The sequence below is a fragment of the Pan troglodytes genome, chromosome 4 (genome assembly GCF_028858775.2).
Source record: "Pan troglodytes isolate AG18354 chromosome 4, NHGRI_mPanTro3-v2.0_pri, whole genome shotgun sequence".
Lineage (NCBI taxonomy): Eukaryota > Metazoa > Chordata > Mammalia > Primates > Hominidae > Pan > Pan troglodytes.
The window spans coordinates 58,859,631-58,872,523 of record NC_072402.2 but is presented as its reverse complement, the minus strand read 5'-3'; the positions used below and the strand labels follow the sequence as shown (position 1 = coordinate 58,872,523).

The window sequence follows — 12,893 nt, the reverse complement described above, 5'->3', positions numbered from 1 at the left end:
TGCAAGTTTACAAACGGAACAGTCTCTATTTCCTGCCCAGTTGGCACTTTGGTTTTGCATTAATCTGGTTCTGCCCTATGAGTCTGCCCTATGAGTCTGCTCTATGTGCAATTAAATTTTACTTGAACTGTTTCTACTAATCTTTTGGTATTCAATTCAATTAAAAATTGTTCTTACCTGGAAATCAGACTTTATATGTGCCTGCATGTCTGTGCTTTGAGTAAGATGTTTACTATATTCTATATGGAGCAGATACAAACCTAGGATTTATTTAATTCTTTTGTGCATTGTGGAAATCCAGTTAATGATGCAGTTTTGGTGACTTTTAGTGTTTTAATTCAAGTGCTACTTTTTCCTTTAGGTGATTTTTAGACTCAATTCTCAAAGCAAGCAGTGAGGTTTTAAAAAATTGTAGCCATATCTATTTATATTAGTAAAATTGAACACTTAATAGGTCAAAATGTCATTTCTTTTTGACAACAATGCCTTAAAACACTTGTTTAAAGTTACTGCATTATTCAAGGCTTAAATTAAATTTGACCATGTCCCCAAGATTTCTTTGTTGTTGTTTTGTGTTGTTCTTGTGTGTGTTTTAACATTATAGGCTATAGAGATGGAAATAATTCAGAAGCTTCAGGGCCATACAGAAGAGGTGGAAGAGGTAGTTTCCGAGGTTGCCGTGGAGGATTTGGTCTAGGAAGTCCAAGTTAGTACTGGATTTGCAAACGATGTGCTTCATGAACTGTTAAAAAGAAAATGATTAAAAAAAAATGTATCAAAGAAGGTTGTTATGAGGATTATATGAGAATAGCTTAGCTCAGTGACTAATACACATTAATCACCACATTGTATATAACATTATTTTTTAGAGAGATTTAATTGCATATTGGTTAAGTTGAAATATATGAATTTAAAAAATAAGTTTGAGTGACTCAGTACTTTAATATTACATACTATTCATTGTTTTAGAGCTTTGATAATATGGCTGACCTTATAAACAGGTGACCTTCTATGTGGCTTTACCTCCCCACATACCTTCTTTCACCAGTGTGGCTTTCTACCTTAAATTTTTCCAGCCATCATTTTTTAGACATAAGGTACTGACTTCAGAGGTCACTGTTGGAATGTATGTGCCTCTTAACAGAGGAGAACAGATTTATGGTTTTGGAAGCTAAAAACATAAATTTGTAATAATGATTTAATAGATGCGTAGCAGACTAGTGAATTGTCACTTTCACAGAAGTTTAGGGATTTTGAAGGGTTACCGTGCAGGACTGGTAAGGTTTGATTTGGCAACAGTGGGAGCAAGGGGTGCTATTTTGAAGAATAAGTAGTGAAATGATGCAATGTGAAGTTTCTCAGGCAATTTCTAGAGATTTAACTTGCTTGTATCATATTTTGGCATAGCACTGGCCCTAATTTATTTTATGAAATATTTTAAATACATTTTGAGGAAGTAATTTATCATTGAAGGACATTATTTGTAGATAATTCCTTTGCACAATACTTAGTTTAACTTGGTTTAATAGAATAGTTTAACTTAGTTTAATAGAATAGTTTAACTTAGTTTAATAGGACAGTATTTTTCTATTTTACACTGCATCTTTTAACTTCTGATACCATAACTTGATTTTTTTCTGTTTACTGAATGATTAAAAAACTTCTTAAAAGTAATGTAATCTAATTTTACTTTCTGCAAATCAAGATAATGACTTAGACCCAGACGAATGTATGCAGCGCACTGGTGGCCTTTTTGGTTCTAGAAGACCAGTATTAAGTGGCACAGGTGAGAAATATAACTTATTACTGAATATTAGTTACTGATGTATGTTTTTAGCACTAGGATTAGTAAACCTAATATATATGTTAAAGTATACTAGTTTGGCTTATGATTTTCTCTGCTTTTAGATCTGTAGGTAAAAATATGTGGACAATTTTGTCTCCCTTATAAAATTTGTGCAATGTGAATTATTTATTCTGTGTTATCTACCAGTTTGAGGTGTGAATTATTAACTAGAGGAATAAAGGATTCTGAGTTAGGGGGAAAGGATTTGTGTGAGTTGAAGTGAAAATGAAAACACAATTGATGGAAAATGTTCAAATGAGGTTAAGGTTAAAGTTAAACCTAGAGGCCGGGCGTGGTGGCTCATGCCTGTAATCCCAGCAGTTTGGGAGGCTGAGGCAGGTGGATCACTTGAGGCCAGGAGTTCAAGACCAGCATGGCCAACATGGCAAAACCCTATCTCTACTGAAAATACAGAAATTAGCTGGGCGTGGTGGTATGTGCCTGTAGTCCCAGCTACTCAGATGCCTGAGGCACGCGAATTGGTTGAACCCAGGAGATGGAGGTTGCAGTGAGCCAAGATCACGCCACTGCACTCCAGCCTTGGTGATAGAGTGAGACTTGAAAAAAAAAAAAAAGTTAAATCTAAAATTAAGAGATGGATGGGTTAAAGGACCAGGATTCCTAAGTAATAACTTTGTTGAATAGAAATAACAACATGGTTTGTGTGCTTGAGCAGCAGCTGTGTTTTATCTAAATATGTTGCGAAACAATGCCTTACAGGTAATGGTGATACTTCTCAAAGCAGAAGTGGCAGTGGAAGTGAACGAGGTAAGTTCTTATTTTGTTTACCCGAAAGAAGTTAAAATCATTGTATTCCAAATTTAATTTTTTTCTGTACTTCACTGGTTGGAAACAAATTTAATTTTTGAAGTTAAAGGTAACTGTTATTGCTTTTATACACTGTGAGGACCATAAATTTACACAGCCTGTTTTAGATAGTTCCTTAATACTCTCCAGGTTATTGCCTGTCTGATCCAGCAATTCCATTATAGGAATTATATACTATAGATGTATTTGCAAATACATGTACAAGGATGTTCACTGAGATGTCATTTATAATAAGTAAAAACTGAAAATCACCTAAAATTCATAAATAAAAAACTGTTTAAGTCTGGGTGCGGTGGCTCACGCCTGTAATTCTAGCACTTTCGGAGGCCTAGGCAGGCAGATCAGAAGGTCAAGATGAGACCATCCTGGCCAACATAGTGAAACCCCCGTCTCTACTAAAACAAAACTTAGCTGGGCATGGTGGTGCGTGCCTGTAGTCCCAGCTACTCAGGAGGCTAAGGCAGGAGAATCGCTTGAATCCGGGAGGCGGAGGTTGCAGTAAGCCGAGATCACACCACTGCACTCCAGCCTGGTGACAGAGCGAGACTGTCACCAGTTTTTTGTTTGTTAAACCAAAAAAACCTGTTTAATAAAATAATAATCATGAAATGAGATGCTGTGTGGAAGTTAAAGACAGATATAATATGTTCAAATCCTTATTAAAACAATATGCTTTTTCTTATGGAATAGTTGGTTTGGTCTGAAGGATAAAGTTAGCTCAATATATAATTTTTTACTCTTAAAGTTTTTTCTTTTCTTTTTTTTTTTCTTTTTTGAGACAGAGTCTCACTCTGTCACCCAGGTTGGAGTGCAGTGGTGTGATCTCGGCTCACTGCAACTATTGCCTCCAGAGTTCAAGCCATTCTCCTGCCTCAGCCTCCCTAGTAGCTGGATTACAGGCACCTGCCACCACACCTGGCTAATTTTTGTATTTTTAGTAGAGATGGGGTTTCACCTTTGCCAGGCTGGTCTCAAACTCCTGACCTCAGGTGATCTGCCCACCTCAGCCTCCCAAAGTGCTAGAATTACAGGGATGAGCCACTGCGCCTGACCTTAAAGTTTTTTCAAAGTATAAATACTTCAGTGTCATAAAAGTTAAAATGCTCTCCAGACTAGTAAATCAATGAAGCTTGCTCGATGTATTTGGAAGATTCTCAGTAATTATTATTAGTCTGAGAGAATTCAGAGTGACATTTCCCCCACCCTGCTGATTCTTGGATTCTTCAATATAGAAAGAGTTTATTAAAGACTAGCTAAACCAAATCTCCTACAAATATTCACAGCCTATATGAAGGAGGATTTCAAGACCTGTGGACATACAAGATAAGAAAATTAGAGTTCACATATAAAAAATGTTACATCTCATTAGCTTTTGAATCTAATGCAGTCATAGTACCTAAAAGTGGAACAACAGATTACTCGTTATCTAAAAACCAGGAAGGTAATATATAGAAAGGAGTTAACAGGCCTGATTGTTCATCAAAAATTCATCAGTAAACGAAATTGAAAATCTTACTTAAAAGGCTGTTCCTTGGCTAGTGTATATTAGTTAGGGTTCTCCACAAAGACAGACCAAAAGGAAGGAGGGAGGAGATGGATGGATGGATGGATGGATGGATGGATGGATGGATGAGAAGGAACTAATTAGGGGAATTGGCTCGTGAGATTATGGAGCCTGAGAAAGTCCTATGATAGGCTGTCTGCAAGCTAAGAACCAGGGAAACCAGTAGTATTGTTCAATTCAAGTCCAAAGGAACCAGTAAAGTTTTTTTTTTTAATACTTTAAGTTCTAGGGAACATGTGCACAATGTGCAAGTTTGTTACATAGGTATACATGTACCATGTTGGTGTGCTGCACCCATCAACTCATCATTTACATTAGGTATTTCTTCTAATGGTATCCCTTCCCCTGTCCCCCACCTTCCAACAGGCCCTGGTATGTGATACTCCCCTCCTCGTGTCCATGTGTTCTCGTTGTTCAACTCCCACTTATGAGTGAGAACAAACATATGAGTGGTTTTCTGTCCTTGTGATAGTTTGCTGAGAATGATGAGAACCAGGGAAGTTGATGGTGTAACTCTCAGTTCAAGGCCAAAGACATGAGAACCTCTTGGTGGGGTGGAGTCAGGGGGCGGGGGATTGCTGGTACAAGTCCTAGAGTCCAAAGGCCAGAGAACCTGGAGTTCTGCTGTCCAAGGACAAGAGAAGAAGGGTGTCCCAGCTCCAGAAGAGAGAGAAAATTTGCCTTTCCTCTGCCTTTTTGTTCTATCTGGCCCCTAGCCTATTGGATGGTGCCTGCCCAGATTGGATGAGGGTCGATCTTCTTACTCTGTCCACTGATACAAATGCCAGTCTATTCTAAAACACCTTCACAGACATACCCAGAAATAATGGTTTATCAGCTACCTGGGTATCCCTTAATCTGGTCAAATTGACACCGCAAATTAACCATCACAGCTAGCATCTGAAAACTTGGATTTGGGAGGGGTTCCCACCATCCTGATTGGTAAGAGCAACTCATTGTGCGTAAACCATTTGTGCATTGTGGTTTTTGCTGAATATTTGCTTTCCTTCTGGGAGTCTGGAATTTGGTATGTGCCAGGCAGAAGGTGAGTACATTATTGGCCCCTAATAAAAACCCTGGGTACTGAGTCTCTAATGAGCTTCTGAGTCTCTAATACTCTTCTCTGGTAGAGTTTACATGTGTTGTCACAGCTCATTGCTGGGAGAACTAAGCACATCCTGTGTGACTGCAGTAGAAGACACTTGGAAACTTGTGCCTGGTTTTCTCTGGGTTTTGCCTATGTGCCTTTTCTTCTGCTGATAGTACTCCCTATTTTTTCACTAATAAATCATAACCATGAGTATGACTATATTCTGAGTCTGGTGAGTCTTCCTAGCAACTACTGAACTGGGAATGGTCTTGGGGACACCCCCCCACACAGGTTCTTTTAGAAAATACATTCCTTTGCTGATTAGGAAAGAAGTATAACAGTTTAAACAAAATGTAGTAATATATAATAGTCTCATCTACGTAAAATCATCTTGAATACTACAGAAACTAAAAATGTACAAGGTTCTATTTAATTGTTTCAAGTATTTGTAAGAAGGGAGTTTAAAGTTTTTTGGAACTTGTTCTCTTTGAAGACAAGCAACGAAAATAAAGATGTGCACAGCCTTACATCTTGACCGATTGTCACTTATGAATTTCTTTAATAGGTGGTTACAAAGGTTTAAATGAAGAAGTAATAACAGGCTCTGGAAAGAGTAAGTTTTCCTTAAACAAGGTGTTTGATTTTTATAGTGAGAGTTCTTTTACCTTTCAATTTTAAAAAACATGTATCTCTTTTTTATTTGATTCTCTTCAAGATTCTTGGAAGTCAGAAGCAGAAGGAGGAGAAAGTAGTGATACTCAAGGTATATTAACATTTGTGTGACTCACATAGAAGTATGTTGTGTTTTAATAATGCTTAAGTATTTTACTTAAAAACAAAGTTATCTTTTAAAAATTTGAACAGTGAAAACTTTAAAGGTGGGAAGCACCTTTAAACAGTGGGAAGTTCCATAGTATTTAAAATTTGATCTTGTCAATTTTTGTCTATTTTCTCTTATATTTTCTTTTAGTCTCTGTAACGTACATTATGTTTTTAATTTAAATTCCAAGGACCAAAAGTGACCTACATACCCCCTCCTCCACCTGAGGATGAGGACTCCATCTTTGCACATTATCAGACAGGCATAAACTTCGACAAATACGACACTATTCTTGTGGAAGTGTCTGGACATGATGCACCACCAGCAATTCTGGTCAGTGTATTAATTGTTTCTGTATTAGCTATGTAGCAAACTTTGCTTTTAAAATACATTATGTAGTTTGTAAAGCTGATATCAACACATAGATTTCACCTTTCGTATATAAGGTCTTAGGTTGGAAATTTAGAATGATGTCTTACCATCTACAATAGAATTAATTGCTATGTCAAAAGAGAGTAATAGATTTCATCCCCACTCCCCATACCAGGATGAGAATTTTATTTAAACTTACTTAAAAAATGCTTTTCCTAGTGATTCAAGATGTTTCCCCAAGATTGTGAGAAAGTGTGTCTTAGGGCAGTGATTTTTCTGAGAGGGGGAGCCCTCTGTCTCCTATTGATAATTATACTTAGAACAAGCCATTACTGAGCAGAATTCTTCATATCTCATAGGTTTTAAGGGGGCAGGAAAAATGTTTTTAAAGCCACCATTTGTGGAGAATACTTCATGATTCTGTCAAATCATATTATAATATACAGGCTTTGAATATTTACTTCTGAGTGGAGGCATGTTACTAAAGTCACTTTAGTATATAAAGTAGAATTAACAGAACTTGGAAAGTAGCTCGAATGAAATATGCTTATAAATGATCTGCATATGATATATAGAATGTAATCACTGCTTTTTTTTTTAATTTTCAGACTTTTGAAGAAGCTAATCTCTGTCAGACACTGAATAACAACATTGCTAAAGCTGGTTATACTAAGCTTACTCCTGTGCAAAAATACAGTATTCCTATCATACTTGCAGGACGAGATTTGATGGCTTGTGCTCAAACAGGGTCTGGGAAGACTGTAAGTCTTTCCCAACATGTCCAAACTGTTAGGTTTTTTGAGCTTTGGTTCTTCCTTAGTAACTTGGTTTCTTCTTTTGAGTAGAAGGTTTGTAGATGGTTTCAGTTACCTGTCATAAGTATTGATGGTTTTGCTTCTGATTTTTATTAGGATTTGTGTACTTCGGAAGAAAGAATTCTGAACTATTCCTGGGGTGGCGTTGCTGTCCATAGATGTTTAATCTTTTCTGTGTGCAGCTCTTTCTGAAACATGGTAGTATCTTAAAGTGACTGAAAGTCAAAGCAGAGATTATAAAACAGAGAGGGAGAAAGTAATTTCTGTATTATAGCTGGTACACTCTTGAAGTCAAAAGATTAAAGAATGAGAAACAGTTACATGCATTGTGCATGATTCCTTAGTATTCAGTGACCTCAGGTTATGCTAATTATAAAAGAAGTCTGTCCAGTTGGTTTTAGGACTAATCTGGGAGATTTGTGTGTTAATTACGACTCCATAAGATGAGACTCTTATTTCTATGATCATAGAGTCCATGAGGTCGTACCATTTTAGTCTTAATCAGCCTTCATAGTAGAATTGTAGGGAAAAATAGGTATTGTATAGCAGCTGATGAGAGTGTTAAACATGGTTTTGGAGGTGGATTTTAGCAAGTGTCTTATTTGCTTAAATGAGAAAACTGTAGCACAAAATTTTCGTTGCCAGATGTAACTTCAATAAGGGTAATGTGTTCAGTAATACAGGTGATGATTTCTAAGTTTTTACTCTGTGGGCCACTTTTGTCATCCATTCTGAATGATAATTTTATGACCTCAAAAGGACTAACTTAGAGTAATTGTTCACTGTAATGATTTGCAGCAATTACATCTATTATATTCCTCTATAAATATGCTAATGTTGTTGATCTGTTTAGAATTCGTGGGTATGCTTTTGAAAATACACTGAAAAAATTTGATAGGGTAGATGAATTTTACCAAATTTTATATTGTATAATAAGAGCATAAAGACCTAAATGTTAAGAACACCTTGAAATGAAAGTTGTTTTCATTTCTCATCTTAAATTTACCAGTAAGATGGAAGTAGAGTCTAAAGGCTATAAGGACATGAGGATTAGCTTTCCATAGGGATAAAAGTGTTGTGCTGTAAGTTTGTAAACTAAGCAACTTAACTTCTAGGCGGCTTTTCTCCTACCAATTTTGGCTCATATGATGCATGATGGAATAACTGCCAGTCGTTTTAAAGAGTTGCAGGAACCAGAGTGTATTATTGTAGCACCAACTCGAGAATTGGTCAACCAGATTTATTTGGAAGCCAGAAAATTTTCTTTTGGGTAAGTACATCAGAATGCTACTCACAAAATAGTTTTTTCTTTAGAGATTTTTTTCCCCTCACTTTTGGAAGAACTCAGTAATAATGCACTCATGTAATTTTTAGCATTACTTAAAGTATTTTTTTATTATCTTGTTTATGGAATCCTTTTCATTTTTGAAAAGAAATATGCTGATTAAAAATTAGGTTAATAGGTTGGACTTGGTGGCTTATGACTATAATCCCAGTGCTTTGTGAGGCCCAGGCAGGCAGACTGCTTGAGGCCAGGAGTTCGAGACCAGCCAGGGTAACATGGCAAGACCCCATCTCTACAAAAAATAAAATAACTAGCCAGCATGTGGTGATGCACACCTGTTGTCCTAGGAGTTTAGGAGGTTGAGGCAGAAGGATTGTTTGAGTCCAGGAGTTTGAGGCTGCAGTGAACTGTGATTGTACCACCACACTCAGAGCGAGACCCTGTCTCTAAAAAAGTAAAATTTTAATTTAAAAAACAGATAATACTAGAAGTAGAAAATAGTGAACATACCGGTATTATTTCTTGGTAGTTTTTAATGTATATTTAAAAATGAACTCAGGGTATTCTAATAATTTCCTATTCTTTTACATAAAACTTTATAACACAGAAAATTCTTATTGCATAATAAGAACTGATTTTTAATGACTTTTAAATTGCCCATGTGTATACATTTTATTTCTCTGTTCTGAGGTATTTAGGTTCTTTCTAACGTGGGGCTATCGTAAACAAAATTGCAATGTAATCCTAGCACTTTGGGAGGCCAAGATGGGCAGATAGCTTGAGCCCAGGAGTTCAAGACCAGCCTGGAAAACGGTGAAAACCCATCTCTACAAAAAAGAACAAAAACTAGCTAGGTGTAGTGGTGCACCCCTGTAGTCCCAGCTACTCGGGAGCCTGAGAGATTACCTGAGCCTGGGAGGTTGCGGCTGCAGTGAGCTGTGATTGTGCCACTGCATTCCAGCCTAGATGACAGTGAGACCTTGACTTTAAAAAAAAAAAAAACAACGGTTTTCTGTTTTAAGTATTTTCTTAGAATAGAGTTTTATCAATTTTAATGTTAAAGAGCAGGAACTTATTTTAAAGCTTGCAATTAATGTATATTTGTGCCTGCAGTCTATCAGAAGTCCAATTTCAGTATACCCTTTGCCAACATTTAGTTATCGCTGCCTAACAAACTCCCTTAAAACGTAGTTGCTTTCAACAATAAACATTTACTGTCTCACCATTTTGGGGGCTTAGGAATTGGGGAACAGCTTGGCTTAGTTGGGTCCTTCTGAGTTAAGAGTTTCTTATGAGATTGTAAACGAGATGTCAACCAATCCTGGTTTTATTGTCAACCAGACAAGATGTCAAGCCAGTCATCTGAGGGCTTCACTGGATGTCTCCATAGGGATGCATGATTAAATGGCACTGGCTTCCCCTAGATTAAGTGATCAGTAAGAACAAAGAGGAGGCTGTAATAGCTTTTATGAAATAGTCCCAGAAGTCACACATTGTCCTTCTGCCACATTCTCTTTGTAAGAAGCAAGTCACTAAGTTTGACCCCACTCAGGAGTGGCTATATTATAATTTATTGGAACTAGTGCAGAATTGAAAGTGCAGGGTCCTTTGTTGTAAAATTATTACAGATTTCAAGGCAGCGACAACAGAGCATTAAATGAAACACAGGATTCTTCTGAACTTGGGACTCTGTGTGACTGGACAGGTTGCACACTCATGAGGCCAGCCTTGCCCACACTGAAGGGGGAAGGTAGAATCCATATTTGAAGGAAGGAATATATTGAAGAATTTGTATATGTATGTTAAAACCACCACAGGTGATTTTATTCTTTTCCATGCTTGAAATCACTTTAATATCAAACCTGATAGATCTTTTGGAAAAACATGTGGATTGCTTATTTCAGTGTTTATATCTTGCTAATCCTCATGTAACATGTTGCTTTCAGGCTTTTAAATCAAGTAAAAGGTCTCAGAAATCACCACTAAATAACTTATCCATGTAATGAAATACCACCTGTTCCCCCAAAAGTATTGTAATTTAAAAAAAAAATCAAGTAAAATATCACTTTTTTTTTTTTTTTTTTTTTTGGATGGAGACTCGCTGTGTTGCCCAGGCTGGAGTAGAGTGGTGGGATCTCGGCTCACTGCAACCTCTGCCTCCTGGGTTCAAGCGATTCTCCTGCCTCAGCCACCCGAGTAGCTGGGATTATAGGAGCATGCTACCATGCCTGGCCAATTTTTTGCATTTTTAGTAGAGACTGGATTTTACCATGTTGGCCAGGCTGGTCTCAAACTCCTGACCTCAGGTGATTTGCCCGCCCTGGCCTCCCAAAGTGCTGGGATTACAGGCGTGAGCCACTGCACCCAGCCAGAATTTAATATTTTTTTTAGATAGTTGAATGTTTGTTTTTTTTCTTTTTGGATTTTGTTTTATATCTTGATAGAAACAGATGCCTAATTTTTAAGTAACTAGAAAATAACATTTAGTTTTCTTGTTAATAGGACTTGTGTAAGAGCTGTTGTTATATATGGGGGAACCCAGCTGGGACATTCAATTCGACAAATAGTACAAGGCTGTAATATATTATGTGCTACTCCTGGAAGACTGATGGATATCATAGGCAAAGAAAAGGTACGCCTTATAGGAATAATGAAGTTGTGAGATTGATACTTTTTGTTTGGTATGGGAAAAGGAAAGAATGAGGTAAAAACAGATGTATTTACTAGAGCACTATTTATGTGTTAGCCTCCATCACATTCTTTGAATGCATTCTTATATAATTCTCAAGATAATCGCAGGGAATAGTGTTTTCTAATTTATACTTGGGAAAACAAACTCAATGAGATTGTGTAATTTATTTTAAAAATCCCTGAGTTAGCTCTAGTAAGTATAGAGCTAATGTTAGAATCTGGGTCTGATTCCAGAATCCATATTCTACGTCCCACTACGCTGGGGGAAAAATGTAGTTAATAACTTTTTATCTGGTTTCATACATGTCTTGGGGAAATAGTTTTTCTCCTGTAAGAAACCCTTTGTGGCATCAATAATTCTGTCTCCTATGTAAGCATGGGAATGATATTAACCAGGATTGTTAATTTTCTAAATCTTTAAAAAGATTTTAGGGCCATGTACTTATTTAGGAATTCATATACTATATTTTTATATCTCTCAATCAGTACTTTCGGTTCACCTTAATGAACCAGATTTGCTTTTTAAAAACTCTTTAAAGGGTGCTTCTGAGTTAAGAGTCATTTTCATCCCTCTGGGTTACTCAAAAAAATGTTATTTCTGCATAAACACACCTTTCTCTTAGTATACTTATTAAAAGGACCCAGAGATATCTACCTTACTTTCTTGCTAAACATCTTCATAGTGGTACCAAAATCACTTTGCAAGTGTGTTCTTCTGTTTATAGTAAAAGATGTTCATGCAAAGGTAAGAGGTTCCTGATTGTTCCCGAGTGATTAGAGAATGGAGAATTTACTAAGGATTTAAAGAGGTTAGAAAAAATTTTATCAGTTAGAAGATATTTGAATATGTCATGTTGTTAGGATATTTTCTTTCTTACATTAGAGTCTAACTTTATCAAATACTGTAATCTAGATCTGTATTGTCCAATACAGTAACCACTAGCCACATGTAACAATTTAAATTTAAGAATGATAAAAATTCAGTTCCAAGTCACAGTAGCCACATTTCAAGCGCCTAATACCTAGCTACCTTTGGCTAATGACTAACACGTTAAACAATGCAGATAGGCTGGGTGCAGTGGCTCACGCCTATAATCCCAGCACTTTGGGAAGCTTAGGCAGGCATATCACGAGGTCAGGAGATAGAGACCATCCTGGTTAACATGGTGAAACCCCGTCTCTACTAAAAACACACACACACACACACAAAATTAGCCAGGCATGGGGGCATGTGCCTGTAGCCCCAGCTACTTGGGAGGCTGAGGCAGGAGAATCACTTGAACCCAGGAGGCAGAGGTTGCAGTGAGCTGAGCTTGTGCCACTGCACTCCAGCCTGGGCAACAGAGCAAGACTCCTTCTCAAAAAAAAAAAAAAAAAAAGCGCAGTTAATAGAATTTTTAAGTAATTGCAGAAAGTTTTATTGCACAGTGTTGATCTAGACATTTGGTTTCTTTTAGACTTAATTTTAAAAATGCTTTATAACAGAAAATTGAACTGAAATATACAGTAATATTATCTAAGCATAACAATTCTCATTTTATACACTGATTTCTAGTCTTTTTTCTTAACAGTATTTTAACAG

General features: G+C 36.7%; 1 protein-coding gene across 2 annotated transcripts in view; it reads left to right on the top strand.

Moving 5' to 3' along the window:
• The window catches only part of DDX4 (DEAD-box helicase 4), an 84,931-nt gene that overhangs the window by 41,806 nt on the left and 30,232 nt on the right, over window positions 1-12,893 (top strand). Inside the window, exons 8-16 of one of the 2 annotated variants that reach the window (XM_009449099.5) lie at window positions 605-706; window positions 1,706-1,786; window positions 2,567-2,614; window positions 5,894-5,941; window positions 6,044-6,091; window positions 6,339-6,481; window positions 7,129-7,281; window positions 8,451-8,605; window positions 11,123-11,252. In XM_009449099.5, coding sequence (XP_009447374.2) covers window positions 605-706; window positions 1,706-1,786; window positions 2,567-2,614; window positions 5,894-5,941; window positions 6,044-6,091; window positions 6,339-6,481; window positions 7,129-7,281; window positions 8,451-8,605; window positions 11,123-11,252 — 908 coding nt within the window. 2 annotated transcript variants of the gene reach the window in all.